Below are 14,310 nucleotides of genomic sequence, written 5' to 3'. Positions count from 1 at the left end.
GACTTGTAACCCTGCTCCCCGGACTATATAAGGCGGGCAGGGATCCCCTCTAAACTTATGCAATATCATACGATAGCTAATACAAACCAACAGACCACAGGAGTAGGGTATTACGTCATACTGATAGCCTGAACCTGTCTAACTCGTGTGTCTCTGTTGCCTTCTTGTTCTTGATCTCACGCTCCTCTGCCGATCAATCTACCTTCGTGGGATACCCATCGGAGGACTGCCGACGATATTCTGTCAATAGTTGATGCGCCAGGTAGGGGTGTGCGCTTGATCCATGGCGAGCCAGATGGACCTTAAATCAATAGCGCATTCTCGTCATCAATCTCGTGGAGATCCATGCCGGTCGACGACGATGGTTCATCGCTGGCTACACCAGCCCCTGCGACAGCAGATCCGATCTCAGAACCACCTCCGAGGTCGCCTTCACCAACACTCACCGCCCGCCAGGTCCTCGCTGTCAACACCGACCAGATAGCGACATACGCCGCCGACCAGACTTTCTGTCTAAAACTAAGTCACGCTTTAATATTTTTCTAAATATTCTCCGGTCTCTGTATATCGCTGCAATGTTTCTTCGAACTGTTTCCTCCATATTTGCTCTCCAAACGATTTTCCGAACCCTCGAATAGTCACATTGATGCTCGGACGCCTCCAGAGACGGCCCTATCTCCGGCTCCTCTCTACACGTGCACGAGCGTCTGTCCTTTGCGTTATGGGTGGTCGGCAGCGGCTCCTTAGCGACGCTTGTTCCTCCTACACGTGCACGAGCTCCGTGCTCCATGTTATGGTTAACGGGCTTAGGGTTTCACATTTATTTTCTCTCATTTTTCCTTTTTAGCATAGTATGACAAGTGCAGAGCATATATATATATTTTTAATTTGATATGATAAGTGCATATGTAACTTCCGCTGGTCACTGTGTAGCTTCGCCAAGCATATGCTCCTTTGAGCTAAGACCTTGTTTAGTTGGATGAAATTTGAGAATTTGGTTACTGTAGTATTTTTGTTTTTATTTGGCAATTAGTATTTAATTATGGACTAATTAGGCTCAAAACGTTCGTCTCGCGAGTTCCAATCAAACTATGTAATTAGTTTTTTTCATCTACATTTAATGCTCTATGCATGTATCACAAGATTTGATGTGTATAACACTTTTTGGAAAAAAAATTTCCAAGTAAACAAGGCGTAACTAAAAAAGCAGGCTTTCCTCCGTGGCGTCCCCAACCATCCCTAAGGCGTAGGCGTGACGTCACCTAAGCCCTCGCCGCGCACGGGAGCAGCGGCGGCGGCGGAGGAATGGCGAGGCGAAGCAGAGGTAGGCACTGAACGGACCTGACACGACCCGATCCAGCCAATTGGCGCTGCGCTCGCGGTCCCTGTTCGGATCTGATGGCTCGGTTCGGTTCCATCACAGGTGGCGGCATCGTCACGGATGCGGCGTCGAAGGCGGATGCGGCGGCGACGCGGGTGGTGTCCCGCAGGGGCGCCGCGCGGCTGGTGCTCGTGTCGGCCATCGCCTGGGCCATGCTCGGGCTCCTCGCACTCGCCTTCCACCTCCGGCCCTGCAGCTCCCCCGTCACGTTCCTCTCAGGTCAGCCAGCTAGCTAAGGTCCCCGCGGCTTCCCTCGCTGCTGTCCATAGACCCATTGCAATTTCCTTACCTGTTCTGCTGGCAGTATATTCTAGCACTATGCCTCTGCCCAGCTTCGTCTTTACAATGCCCAAATGCCTGAGCTTGATGATGCATCGGTAGAGCAGTAGCAGAGGCTTGCTTGCTTACATTGCTTTGGGAGTCAGTTAACTCAAGTAGTAACAGGACGACCCGGTTATCCTATCCATATTCTTCACCGATAAGGAATGGAAACAGTATCTGATAACTATTAATTCTGTTGGTTCTCTCACGTCTCCTTTCATATTCAGTGTGCAATCGTGCGTTAAGATGTCTTGCTTGTGAGTTATAGCTAATGTTCATCACTTCTTACTTGCTCATGGACATGATAATTATATGTTCTTCTAATACTTAATCTCCATTCTGAATTTATAATGCTGTTTCAGTGCTACATCTTCTGAATATACATATTTTCTTCAGACTATTTGCTCTGAAGTTAAATACCTTCTGATCTTCCATAGACTGCCTATCATAATAGTGGTACTTTGTCTTATCAGTTATCATTACATGATTGGTGTGCCTTGTATCTCTGCAGCCCTTTGCAAAAAAGACAGTAAAGTTCTCTCTGTGTTGGACTCGATGGGGCTCTCATCGAAACCGCTCCACCGTAAGACTCGCGCCTTAAAATTTTTGTTGGGTCCAAAACAGTGACTGCTTCGTAGCCTCACATTTGTTACTTCAATCTACAGGCTGCCCCATACCTGTTGCCGATGATCCAAATGCTGTTGCCATCCCAAAGAGGACTCCCAACACAATCGTGAAGAAGTTGTCATATATAACTGTTGACAAACAGGATAAAGATCTTTCACCGCTGTTTGGAGGACGTCAAAACTGGAAACAGAGGGAAGAAAGCTTTAAACTGAATTCTACCATGAAGGTAACTACTAGCCTTTAATGTGTGCATGTACTGTTTAAACTTGCTTGCACTCTTGGTTCTTAATTTCTGTGCTATAGCCAAGGTGACAAATGGCGGTTAGCAGGTATGTAGCGGATTGACGTCTACGTAGCGGATTGCAGATAGCGGGTGCTATAGCAGACGCTATGTTCCAATTATATTATCTAATAATCTCGTGTAATTTAGATATATGTGTATCTTAAATAATGACTTTCTTACATATTAACAAATCAACTAAATACCAATTAACAATAGACTAATAAATAAACATATAACTTAAATAGTGTAAATAGATATTTAACTGTATTCGAAGACTTGATTCTTGATCAAATATATCTTAAATTAAGAATGAACTAGTTATGTTTTAGACTTCGGCCACTATAGCGGACTGCTACGTCTAATCATGTCCGCTGTAGCGGCTAGCTGCGTCAAATAGCGGGTGCTAAGTTCCAAACCGCTATATCCAAACTGCTACATCGTAGCGGTAGCGGTAAGGGGCCGCTACCGCTATTGCAGCCGCTATAGCGACCGCTACGAATGCTATTTAGTACCTTGGCTATAGCTCAAGCGGCAGTTGGTTGAAAGATCAGTTAGATTCTCCTTTTGTAGATTAGGGCGTTTGACACTGAAGCATTTCCAGATTTTGTTGAATGCTAAATGAATGGGTCTGGTTTCAAACTGCACATAAGGAAAGTGAAGGAGTCACCCTTTTACTATACCTTCACTAGGAGTTTCTTTTTTGTGCAATGGGGAAAACTACATTCTGCATCCATGAGTTTTGATGTTTTCACCTTGCATTTGTTTTCCATTAGTGGTGTCTTGCAAACTACATCAGTGAGGCGCACACAATGTGCGAACTGTCTCGGAACCATCCTTGAGATCAAAATTACCTGAAACTTACCCTACTTGACAGAAATTACTTGGTACAGCATAGAACTTATCATGGATAATCTATGTATTGGACCAATCAGCAGCTTAATATTTTTCAAGGTCCATAGATGATAAAGATCAGTCACTAGAATCTACACTGGAGTTGTAATGTCGGTGACCAGTTAGTGTAATTTTCTAGTGCTTGTCTGCTTTGCGCCTAGAATAAAAAAAAATATGGCCTGCATTTTCATCATTTTTCAAAAGAACAGTGCACATTTTCCTCTAAACGGTACCTTATTACAGTCTTTTCATTTTCACCATTTTCTGAATCTTAAGTTACGATGCTTTATAGTTAAGCCTTCTGTTAAAAGTGTTTGGCCTGTGATATATGCCCAGGTGCACTGTGGATTTATGAAAAATAGCGGTGCGGATATGGATATCATTGATGTCAAGTACATACAGAAATGCAAATTTGTGGTTGCCTCTGGTGTTTTTGATGGCTATGACATTCCCCATCAGCCATCAAATATTAGTCGTCGGTCTCAGAAGCTGTTCTGCTTCCTAATGGTGGTAGATGAAGTATCTCTTGATTTTATTGAAAAGAACACCACCGTCAAGATTGACAGTGCTGGAGGAAAATGGGTTGGTATATGGCGACTTATAACGGTACATCGCCTCCCATTTGACGAACCCAGAAGGAATGGAAAAATACCGAAGATTTTAACGCACAGGCTATTTCCTCAAGCTTGGTATAGCATTTGGATTGATGGGAAAATGGAGCTAAAAGTTGATCCACTGCTTATTCTTGAGAGGTTGGCTTTCTATCTGGAACCTCGGACACATCATATTGCTTTATCAATGATCATTGGAAATTCTTTGCAGATATCTCTGGCGTGGAAAATACACATTTGCAGTAGCTGTCCATAAGCATCATAGGAGCATCTATGAAGAGGGTGATGCAATCAAACGACGGAAGCGATACGCTCGTCCTTTGGTTGATCTTCAGATGAAGATGTACTATTATGAGGGGATGGAGCCTTGGAGCCCAAAGAAAAAGATGCCTAGTGGTGAGTGCAATCACATATGCCCACAACATTCTACACAACTGCTGTTTGTTGCTTAACATTAGTATTTTCTGAAAAATTGGTTCGTTGTTCCACCAATCCACATTGTTTATAAGACCCAATTATAACTTGCAGATGTGCCGGAGGGAGCAGTGCTGATCCGGGAGCATACAACGATGACCGATCTCTTCAGCTGCCTCTGGTTCAATGAAGTCAATCTTTTCACGCCACGTGATCAGATCAGCTTTGGCTACGTGGAGCATAGGCTTGGAGATGCTCTTAAGTTCTTCATGTTCCCTAACTGTGAATACAATTCACTGTTCATCTTGCACAGACACACAAGAGAACACTCATCCAAAGTTGAATGGGCCAAAACAATAGATGAGATTGTGAAGAAGGGACTGAAGGAGAGTAGAGGAGGATTAGGGCTATGGACTCCGTATCCTGCAGATCTCAGCTCTATGGAACTGCCTGCTGTAAAAAGAACTTCACCGGCAGGCTAGGATGTAAATTTTGTGGCCTTTGATTCTTTCATGGTTGTACAAAGTAGAATGCTTATTTTTCTTTGTTCTTTTTCCCCCGCTTAAGCAGATGAGATCATGTAATTCCTGTAGATTCTGTTGCAACTGAGCACAGGGAGTACTGTAAGCTAATGCTTGGAGATTGTCACTTCAGTTCTGTGCAAAAAGAACAGAGGAACGTAATAGGACGGATTCATGTTTGTAGTGATAAAAGCATATGACAAATCATTAACGTTTCACATTGCAATTCAACACAAGTATAAGAGAACAGAACTAGCAGGGTACATAATTTTTCATCAGTCGTCGGACTCAGGAGTCAGGACATGGCTCCGGCCGTTCGGCGTCCATCGGAATCGCCGTATCTTGCAGATGACAGCACTGTGGAACTCGATCCCTGCTGTATGACGAACTTCGTCACTGATTTTTCCTCTTTTTTTTTTTTTGGCTCAATCAGTCGAGAGTATGTAATTTCTTGTATATTCTATTGCAGCTAAACATTGGGAGCACGGTAGGGCAACACTTAAGTTTTGTTGCTTCCAGTTATGTGCATAATCGTTGAATTCTTATACTGTACTCATGTAAAAGAACAGTGGAATGTAACAGATCGAATTTGTTTGTGGTGATGAAATCATACGTCCAGTCAACATCATTTCATATTGCAATTTTAACAATGGGGATTCATTTACACTCATTTGTGTAGGTGCCATAAAAATATTGTTCTCCATAGAAGAATCATGGTTCAGCAGATCTGGTATAAGGATATCAAAACAACAATTAGAAGTTATAGCACCTGAAATTTATCAGGGCCAAAGCATCATGCACTTCTAGATGAATCACTTTCTTTCCACCTGATACAATTCCATCAGCATTCTCTGATCTACCAAAAGTTCCTACACCAGAATCACAAGGGCCAACTCGAGTGGAATACAGGACCAGGTCCGCACCTCCTCAGGAGATCTACCAAAAGTTCCTACACCAGAATCCACGTTGAACTGAAACAGTTGCTGTTTGGCCTCAGTGCCTCTTCACAAGCTCATGCCCCAACATGGCTCATCATATCTAGAAAACTCTACGCGAAGGTAAAGGGATATCAAAACGACAATTAGAAGTTATAACACGTCAAAATAATCAGTGCAACGCACCATGCACTTCTCAATGAATTGTTTTCTTTGGGGCGTACCCAGTGCAGAGAGCCCCCGCTCTGTGCGGGGTCTGGGGAAGGGTGTCAGTGGCAAGCCTTACCCTCGCCTGTGCAATGCGAGGAGACCGCGACTCGAACCCGGGACCTTCCGGTCACAGGCAGTAAGACTACCGCTTGCACCATGCCTGCCCTTCAATGAATTGTTTTCTTTCCACCTGACAATTCCAGCAGCATTCTCTGATCTACCAAAAGTTCCCACACTAGACTCACAAGGACCAACTCGAGTGGAATACAAGACCAGGTCTGCACCTCCTCCCATCCACGTTGAACACGATGCCAGGCTGAACGGCAGCAGTCTTCCCCAGATGCAGGTTCAGAAATCCCTCCACCTGAAACAGTTGCGGTTTGGCCTCAGTGCCTCTACGCAAGCTCACGCCCCATCCAAGGTCACCATGCGGTGTATCTGATAGTGTGACGGCCCATCTCAGTAAACGTGAGTTTGGCTTCTTGTTGAACTCAATCCAGGCCCCGATTCTGGTGTCCTCATCAACTTCCAGTTCAAGATCAACACAACCTCCAGCAGATGGTTTCCTCTTCCGAGGAATTACACTGGGTCCATGCAAAGCAGCAGACAGGGTCAACTTTATGTCATCTGGGAACTGGTACGAGATTTGCCCAAATTCTGTATAAACTCTGCTGGCTTCACCATCGTTTACTGGCCTCCCGGCAACTGAAATCAGCTCCGCAAGAGAAACAGCAAAGTTCTTCGATCTCAGAATTAGGCCACCACCATATCTGTGACTTTTACTCAGCAAAGGTGGACTCAACGAAGAATGCAAACTGGCCAGCCAATGTTCCTGTCAAGCAAACTGTTACCTTACACATTAGAAGGCAAAATGGTACTCCCTCCATTCTAAATTATAAGACATTTTGACTTTTTTAGAAACGTAGTTTTTGCTATGTACTTAGATATACACTATGTCTAGATACATAGTAAAACCAATGTATCTAGAAAAACCAAAACGCCTTATAATTTGGAATGGAGGGAGTAGTATTGAAGGCATCACTGCTTGTCTAAAGAAATTACCTCTTGGATATTTTGGTCTGTTGAAAAATCTTTACACCTTGCTCCTTTTGGTACAGCAGCAACAGAAAATGAGTCATTGATATTCGACAGGTACATCAACTTTGACAGCGCAAAAGGGGTCTCAATTTGATCATTTTCTTGAGCCATGCATCTATGATCAGTGCTGAGCTCAACAAAGAGGGAATCCTTCTTCCTGACGGGAGCCTCAAACACAAACCGTGAACTAATACCAGATTCTGTTTCTGAGATATCTCTTGGGAGCGAGCCAGCAACATTGATAACACCCTTGACCCGAGTGCTTTCTTCTGCGAATGGACCAACTTTGGTAGCTTTGAACAACGAGATCACTCTTTCAACTTTCTCTTGTCTCTCCCTCAACTGCATAATGTCATAAAACGCTTGTCGCTGCAAACGCTTCAAGATCTGTACCTGAAGTAAATAAAGAATGGAAGGTACATGAATCAGAGGCTACAAAGGAAATGCCAAACAAAATCAAAAGCAGAAACCCATCAAGTTTACCCCTGTCCCCTGACCCAAAAGCATGTCGCGAATAGAAAAGGCATTAAGGGCACATGAGAAGAAAAGCACCACTTGTTGCCTTCTTGCTGGTGCAACACTAGACATTCCATTTTGCACATGTATTTTAGGAATTAGAACACCACACTTGTCTATCCCATTATCTGTTTAAAGGGCGTACCTAGTGCAGAGAGCTCCCGCTCTGTGCGGGGTCTAGGGAAGGGTGTTAGTGGCAAGCCTTACCCTCGCCTGTGCAATGCGAGGAGACCGCGACTCGAACCCGGGACCTTCCGGTCACAGATGGTAAGACTCTACCACACTTGTCTATCCCATTATCTGTTTATATGAAAGAAACAGAAACAATCCTATCACGTGTCCTTCTTAACTACTGGCACAAATTAATTGACCATGGTTAAATTCTGATAAACTTCTGATTGAATAAAACATGAATTACAAACCAAAAAAAAAAAAACATCTGTATCACAGGTTACCTATGCAGCCTCATTGCTCAGGGAAGAAACTGTCTGCTGTTTGCTGTGTAACACTCAGGGTAGCATTTCCAAACACAACACACCGGCCTTTCAATGCAAACAAACTCACTAGGATGCTAGGACACAACAGTCAGAAAATGGCGCTGATTTTCCCTCCTAATGTGACTGCCAAAAAGAAAAAGAAATCCAAAACCTTGGCGATGGGGCTCATATGATGCAGATAAACAAGCGCAACAGATGGGCCTCGGCCTCCACAAAACCCTACATTAATTGACGTTTAAATGCAACTGATAGCACAGCAAACTACTGTAGGAGTAACTCGCTAGGAGCCTAGTAGCACACAACACAACAGTCTGAAAATGGTGCAGTTCATTGCCCTCCTGTTCCTAATGTGGCTGCCAAAAAAAAAAACCCCCAAAAACTTGGTACATAAACGAAACAAATAGGCCACAGCTTCCACAAAACCCTACATCGATCGAAAAAAAAGGGGAAAGCTTTAGGCTTTTGGCATTACAGGCACGCTCTAACTAGACCCGCCGGCATCCTCATCCCCGGCAACGTGAACGGGACGGAGTCCTACCTCTACGGCGTGGGCTTTGAACTGCGAGAAGACAGAGAAGGGTGTGGGTTCGCTTACGGGATTGGGGTCGGGGACCGGACACGGCGGAGGGCGGCGGAAGGAAAGTAGGAAGCGCTTGGCGGAGTCAGCCATGTCGGTGGCTCGATTCACCGCACCGGTCCACGCCGCCTCCAGCCTCTTCTTCCCCTCGACCACGCTTCCCGGATTATTTATATATTTTCCATCGTTATATCGTGAGTGGTATAAAAAGATGTGACTCGTGATAATGATTAGGGATGAAAACGGTATGGATATTTTTTGATCGTATTCGAAACTGAATCCGTTTAGAGGGGTTGAGATCTGTCCGTATCCGAGTCCGGACATTCAATATCCGATACCGTATCCATATCCGAATACTCAAATCGCATATTTACGATGTCGATATCCAATCATATCCTATCCGACATAGTTGACACTATCCATATTCGAATTCGAATTCAGACAGAAATATGAAAACAAATGTAATATCGATGATATCCGTCCATATCCAATTCGTTTTCATCCCTAATAATAATAAATACGTAAATACCCGATGTTTCCCTTGGGCCTTCGCGATGCTGGAGAGAGCGCCAGTGTCAAGACTCAGGGGTGAAGGTGTATTGGGCATAAGGCGTCACCAAACATGACGTATAAGTAGATGTGTGTTTCATGTAATAGAGTATGACTAGTGGGTCTCATGGACCAGTTGGCTACCGGCCTTAGGTCCTGTTCTTTACTTCATGGGCTAAAAGTTTTAGTCTATTTTAGTTTATGAATTATAAAAGTGAACTAAAGTGGTGTTTGGTTTCTTGAACTAAAATAGACTAAAGTGAAGAGAGGACAATAAATAAGAGGCATGGGTGTCTCCAACACCTTTTAGTCCAGTTTTGTGGACTAAGGCCCCGTTTGGTTCTTTAGTCTATGTATTAAAAGTTTTAGTCCACTTTAGTCCATGAACTAAAAGTAGACTAAAGTGGTGTTTGGTTCCTCAAACTAAAATAGACTAAAGTGAAAAGAGATGGCAATAAATGAGAGGCATGGGTGTCCCAAACACCTTTTAATCAATTTTAGTCTAGTTTTGTGGACTAAGGCCCTGTTTAGTTCTCTAGTCTATGGACTAAAAGTTTTAGTTCACTTTAGTCTATGAACTAAAAGTGGACTAAAGTGGTGTTTGGTTCCTTGAACTAAAATGGACTAAAGTGGAGAGAGAGAGAGCAATAAATGAGAGGCGTGGATGTCCCCAACACCTTTTAGTCCATTTTAGTCCAGTTTTGTGAACTAAAGGACTAAAGAATTTTAGTCCACTTTTAGTCCAAGTGTTTGGCTGTTTAGTCCAACTAAAGTGTAGATTTTAGTCCAAAATGCTTTAGTCCATGGGAACCAAACAGGTCCTAAAGGACTAAAGGATTTTAGTCCACTTTTAGTCCAAGTGTTTGGCTGTTTAGTCCAACTAAAGTGTAGATTTTAGTCCAAAATGCTTTAGTCTATGGAAACCAAACACCCCCTAAAGGACTAAAAGATTTTAGTCCACTTTTAGTCTAAGTGTTTGACTGTTTAATCCAACTAAAATGTAGATTTTAATTCAAAATGCTTTAGTCTATGAGAACCAATCACCCCCTTATATTCTATCGAACTATTGCTTGTAAGACAATTAAGAATATTTGCTATCGAAGTAAACGGAAGACAGAGCCTTGCGGTGCTGTGCAGGAGGTCCCGTAGGTCCATTCTTTTGTTGATCCGAGGTCAGCAGCCTTTTCGTTTTCGTCCACTTCCAAATCCACCAAATCGGCGAGCTCGAGCACCTCGGTAGACACCCACGACGGCGGATTATGGTGCGCACAGTCCACGACGAGATCCGGCGGCGCGTCAACGGTCAGCAGCGTTGTCGTCTTTGGCTTCGTCCTCCTCGACTAGGGTTCTACATCGACCGGATCTGGTTCGGCGGCGTGAACCACTGTGAGCTATTTCCCTTCTGCTCACCTGTTCTTCTCTAACTAGCATCGTGTACTAGCCCAGGATTGCAGAGCTCCTGTCTCCGTGTAAAATTTCGTAAGCTAGAGCCGATTGCTGAGCGGTGGCGTATGGCGAGGAACTGTCCTTCGATTTGGGTTGCGGAGCATCGTTTCTGTTGTAAAATTCCTCGACCGAGCCTCAGTTCCAGGAGTTGGGTTTCTATGTAGCACACGATAGGGGAGGTCTTGACTGAACCTGTTGCTACACTGCTTGTTTCGTATTGTTTTCTTCATCAGTATTGCATCACGGCACCTTCAAATCCTCCTAAGACTTCGACGCAGACTTAGATCCTACTTGAGCACATGTCGAACAGTGCTAATGAGGAGAAGACTCAATGGGGTCAAGTAATGGAGAATTTTGATTTATAGTATGCTTGGCTTAATGATATGGGTATCATATAGCAGGAGGTTAAGCAACAGATCACTGACACTAATCTGAAGGTGGCTCAATGTCAAGTAGACCAACAGTTCATTGCTCAGCAAGTTCGTGCTAATGGTCAAGCTGTGGCTCAATTGACTCTGCGACAGTTCGAGAAAGAAGCTAGGTCTACCAGTTCTAGGTCAGTGGTCACTGATGATGAGATTGAGTTTGACAATGTCTTTGCACATGGTGGTATGAACCCGCTAGGGTTGAATCCTGAACTTTCGATGAGAGGGCGTGGGATAACTCGGTTGGTGGATGGAGGCGATGTTCATGGCCCGACTACAACCTTCCAAGCTGTATCTTAGCAACCGATACACCACCTCCAATGACTGTCGTGATCTTATGGAGCGCATCACCCGGCCACTAGGGCACTCGTCCTGCAAGCAATCGAAGAACTAGCAAAAATAAGTATAACAAGTACTGAATTTACTAGATGAAGATGAAGGTTTTCAAACTCAATCTCAAATAAGGTGGGGTTCCGGAGACAAGAAGACAGGCGGCTAATCCAGCACGCGCGCTTATAAGCAAGTAACGAGAGCTAAACTTGATCTAAACAAAACCCAACTATTCTTGGTGGCGGCTAAGGGGTATATGAAGGCGGAGGGACGACCACCAGGGTGTTGGGGTCGTGCTCCAACCCTAGGACGCGTTCCTAATGGACTCGATTTGATACACGGCCCATTAGGCCAAACTAAGGCGACGCACCACCTTTGAACAAAAAACCTCTCGGTAGTAATTCGGTTATTATGGCCAGCTCAGAACATATATGGACTTGATTCTAGATCCATGTGAAAATAGACTTCATAAGGATTCCATGAAGTACTTAAACATTGAAAGGTCCTAATGGCTAGAGGAGGGGGTGAATAGCCTATTTAAAAATTTCTACAACAACACTTAACAAACCGGTTAAACAATTATGAGACGAAGTGAGTGTTGCGCTAGCCTACTAAAAAAGTAAGCCACCTATCACAATTCTAGTTTAGATAATATCTATCCACATAATAGCGATGACACTACCCTAAGTTAGTGTGCTCTCAAAAGCTAACTAAAGAGCCACACCAACCAAGCAATTAAGCTCTCACAACTAGGTACACTAAAGAGCTTGACAACTAGTTTGTGGTAATATAAAGAGAGCGAGCAATTTATTTATACCACCGTGTAGATGAAGAAGCCAATCAATCATAAGGATGAATAACAATGAAGACCAATCACCTCGGAATCAATGATGAACACAATGATTTTTTACCGAGCTTCACTTGCTTGCCGGCAAGCTAGTCCTCGTTGTGGCGATTCACTCACTTGGAGGTTCACGCGCTAACTGGCTTCACACGCCAAACCCTCAATAGGGTGCCACACAACCAACACAAGATGAGGATCATATAAGCCATGAGCAATCCACTAGAGTACCTTTTAGCTCTCCGATGGGGAAAGGTCAAAAACCCCTCACAATCACCACGATCGGAGCTGGAGACAATCACCACCCTCCACTCAACGATCCTCGCTGCTCCAAGCCATTTAGGTGGTGGCAACCACCAAGAGTAACAAGCGAATCCCGCAGCGAAACACGAACACCAAGTGCCTCTAGATGCAAACACTCAAGCAATGCACTTGGATTCTCTCCTAATCTCACAAAGATGATGAATCAATGATGGAGATGAGTGAGAGGGCTTTGGCTAAGCTCACAAGGTTGCTATGTCAATGTAAATGGCCAAGAGAGTGAGCTTGAGCCGGCTATGGGGCTTAAATAGAAGCCCCCACGAAATAGAGCCGTTATACCTCTTCACTGGGCACAACTCGGGGTGACCGGACGCTCCGGTCAGATCGACTGGACGCTGGCCCTCAGCGTCCGGTCACATGATACACGCCATGTGTCCCCTCTCTTTGAATACTGTTCACCCGATCTCAACGGTCAACAGTCGACCAGACGCTGCAGCTCAAAAGTGATCGGACGCTGAGCCTCCAGCGTCCGGTCGTTTCCAGTAAGCATTCAGAGATGACTTTTCACGACTGGACACAGCCAGCGTCTGGTCATGCTTGACCGGACACAGCCAGCGTCTGGTCAGTCACCTACAACACAGTGTGTTGCCACATCAGCAGGACCGGACGCAGCCTTCCAGCGTCCGGTCAGTTTGTGACCCAGTGTCCGGTCAGAGACTGACGCTGCACGCCCTTAGCTGCCACTGATCGGACGCACCGGTCCAACCGAGACCAACGTCCAGTCACTTACAATGACCTCCATCTTTTCTGTCTAGGGCACCGGTGGCACTGTCGGACTGTCCGCACTCTACGGGCGGACACTCTGCTGGTGAAGTTCCTAACCCTTGCTCAAATGTGCCAACCACCAAGTGTATCATCTTGTGCACATGTGTTAGCATATTTTCACAAACATTTTCAAGGGTGTTAGCACTCCACTAGATCCTAAATGCATATGCAATGAGTTAGAGCATCTGGTGGCACTTTGATAACCGCATTTCGATACGAGTTTTACCCCTCTTAATAGTACGGCTATCAAACCTAAATGTGATCACACTCTCTAAGTATCTTAATCACCAAAACAAAATAGCTCCTACCATTTATACCTTTACCTTGAGCCTTTTATTTTTCTCTTTCTTCTTTTCAAGTCCAAGCACTTGATCATCACCATGGCATCACCATCATCATGTCATGATCTTCATTTGCTTCACCACTTGGAATGTGCTACCTATGTCATGATCACTTGATAAACTAGGTTAGCACTTAGGGTTTCATCAATTCACCAAAACAAAACTAGAGCTTTCAAACGCCCTAATCTGAGTCCGTATGCGACCGTGGTGACCATCACAAGTTGAAGCTGTCCTGAAGTCCGAATCCAGCCTGAGCGAATCCTTTTCCCTTTCGGTCCTCTCCCTGGTTTCTAACCAAAACAAGAGTGCACACGTCTCCATGGTCTAAATATGATGGACATGAACTCAAGAGTGAACTTATTTGATGATTAAGTTGACGAGCACGGGCGTGAGTAATAGGACCAGAAACT

At 44.5% G+C, this 14,310-nt stretch overlaps 2 protein-coding genes across 2 annotated transcripts; one reads left to right on the top strand and one right to left on the bottom strand.

Annotated features, from left to right (window-relative positions):
* The first annotated feature begins 1,211 nt into the window (after positions 1-1,211).
* Positions 1,212-5,181, top strand: LOC136527009 (probable hexosyltransferase MUCI70). The gene is made up of 7 exons (XM_066519607.1): positions 1,212-1,324; positions 1,424-1,600; positions 2,214-2,285; positions 2,368-2,555; positions 3,840-4,255; positions 4,326-4,510; positions 4,643-5,181. Exons 1-7 carry the CDS (start codon positions 1,306-1,308, stop codon positions 5,008-5,010), a joined length of 1,425 nt encoding a protein of 474 aa, XP_066375704.1. The 5' UTR covers positions 1,212-1,305; the 3' UTR covers positions 5,011-5,181.
* A 548-nt stretch (positions 5,182-5,729) lies between these two features.
* Positions 5,730-9,024, bottom strand: LOC136527011 (uncharacterized). Its single transcript, XM_066519609.1, has 3 exons — positions 8,901-9,024; positions 7,257-7,685; positions 5,730-7,026 (listed from the first exon to the last, which is right to left on the bottom strand). Exons 1-3 carry the CDS (start codon positions 8,973-8,975, stop codon positions 6,436-6,438), a joined length of 1,095 nt encoding a protein of 364 aa, XP_066375706.1. The 5' UTR covers positions 8,976-9,024; the 3' UTR covers positions 5,730-6,435.
* Positions 9,025-14,310: the final 5,286 nt, after the last annotated feature.

Source organism: Miscanthus floridulus, chromosome 19 (genome assembly GCF_019320115.1).
Source record: "Miscanthus floridulus cultivar M001 chromosome 19, ASM1932011v1, whole genome shotgun sequence".
NCBI lineage: Eukaryota > Viridiplantae > Streptophyta > Magnoliopsida > Poales > Poaceae > Miscanthus > Miscanthus floridulus.
Note: the sequence above shows the minus strand (reverse complement) of the source record. Positions and strands in the feature narration are given on the sequence as shown.

Coding starts and splice junctions, on each gene's coding strand:
- LOC136527009 (XM_066519607.1), top strand. Junction 1,601..2,213: donor CCCCGTCACGTTCCTCTCAG/GTCAGCCAGCTA, acceptor GTATCTCTGCAG/CCCTTTGCAAAAAAGACAGT. Junction 2,556..3,839: donor AACTGAATTCTACCATGAAG/GTAACTACTAGC, acceptor ATATATGCCCAG/GTGCACTGTGGATTTATGAA.
- LOC136527011 (XM_066519609.1), bottom strand. CDS start 8,975: ATGGCTGACTCCGCCAAGCGCTTCCTACTTTCCTTCCGCCGCCCTCCG. Junction 7,686..8,900: donor CGGTCCCCGACCCCAATCCC/GTAAGCGAACCC, acceptor TATTTACTTCAG/GTACAGATCTTGAAGCGTTT. Junction 7,027..7,256: donor CAGACCAAAATATCCAAGAG/GTAATTTCTTTA, acceptor TTTGCTTGACAG/GAACATTGGCTGGCCAGTTT.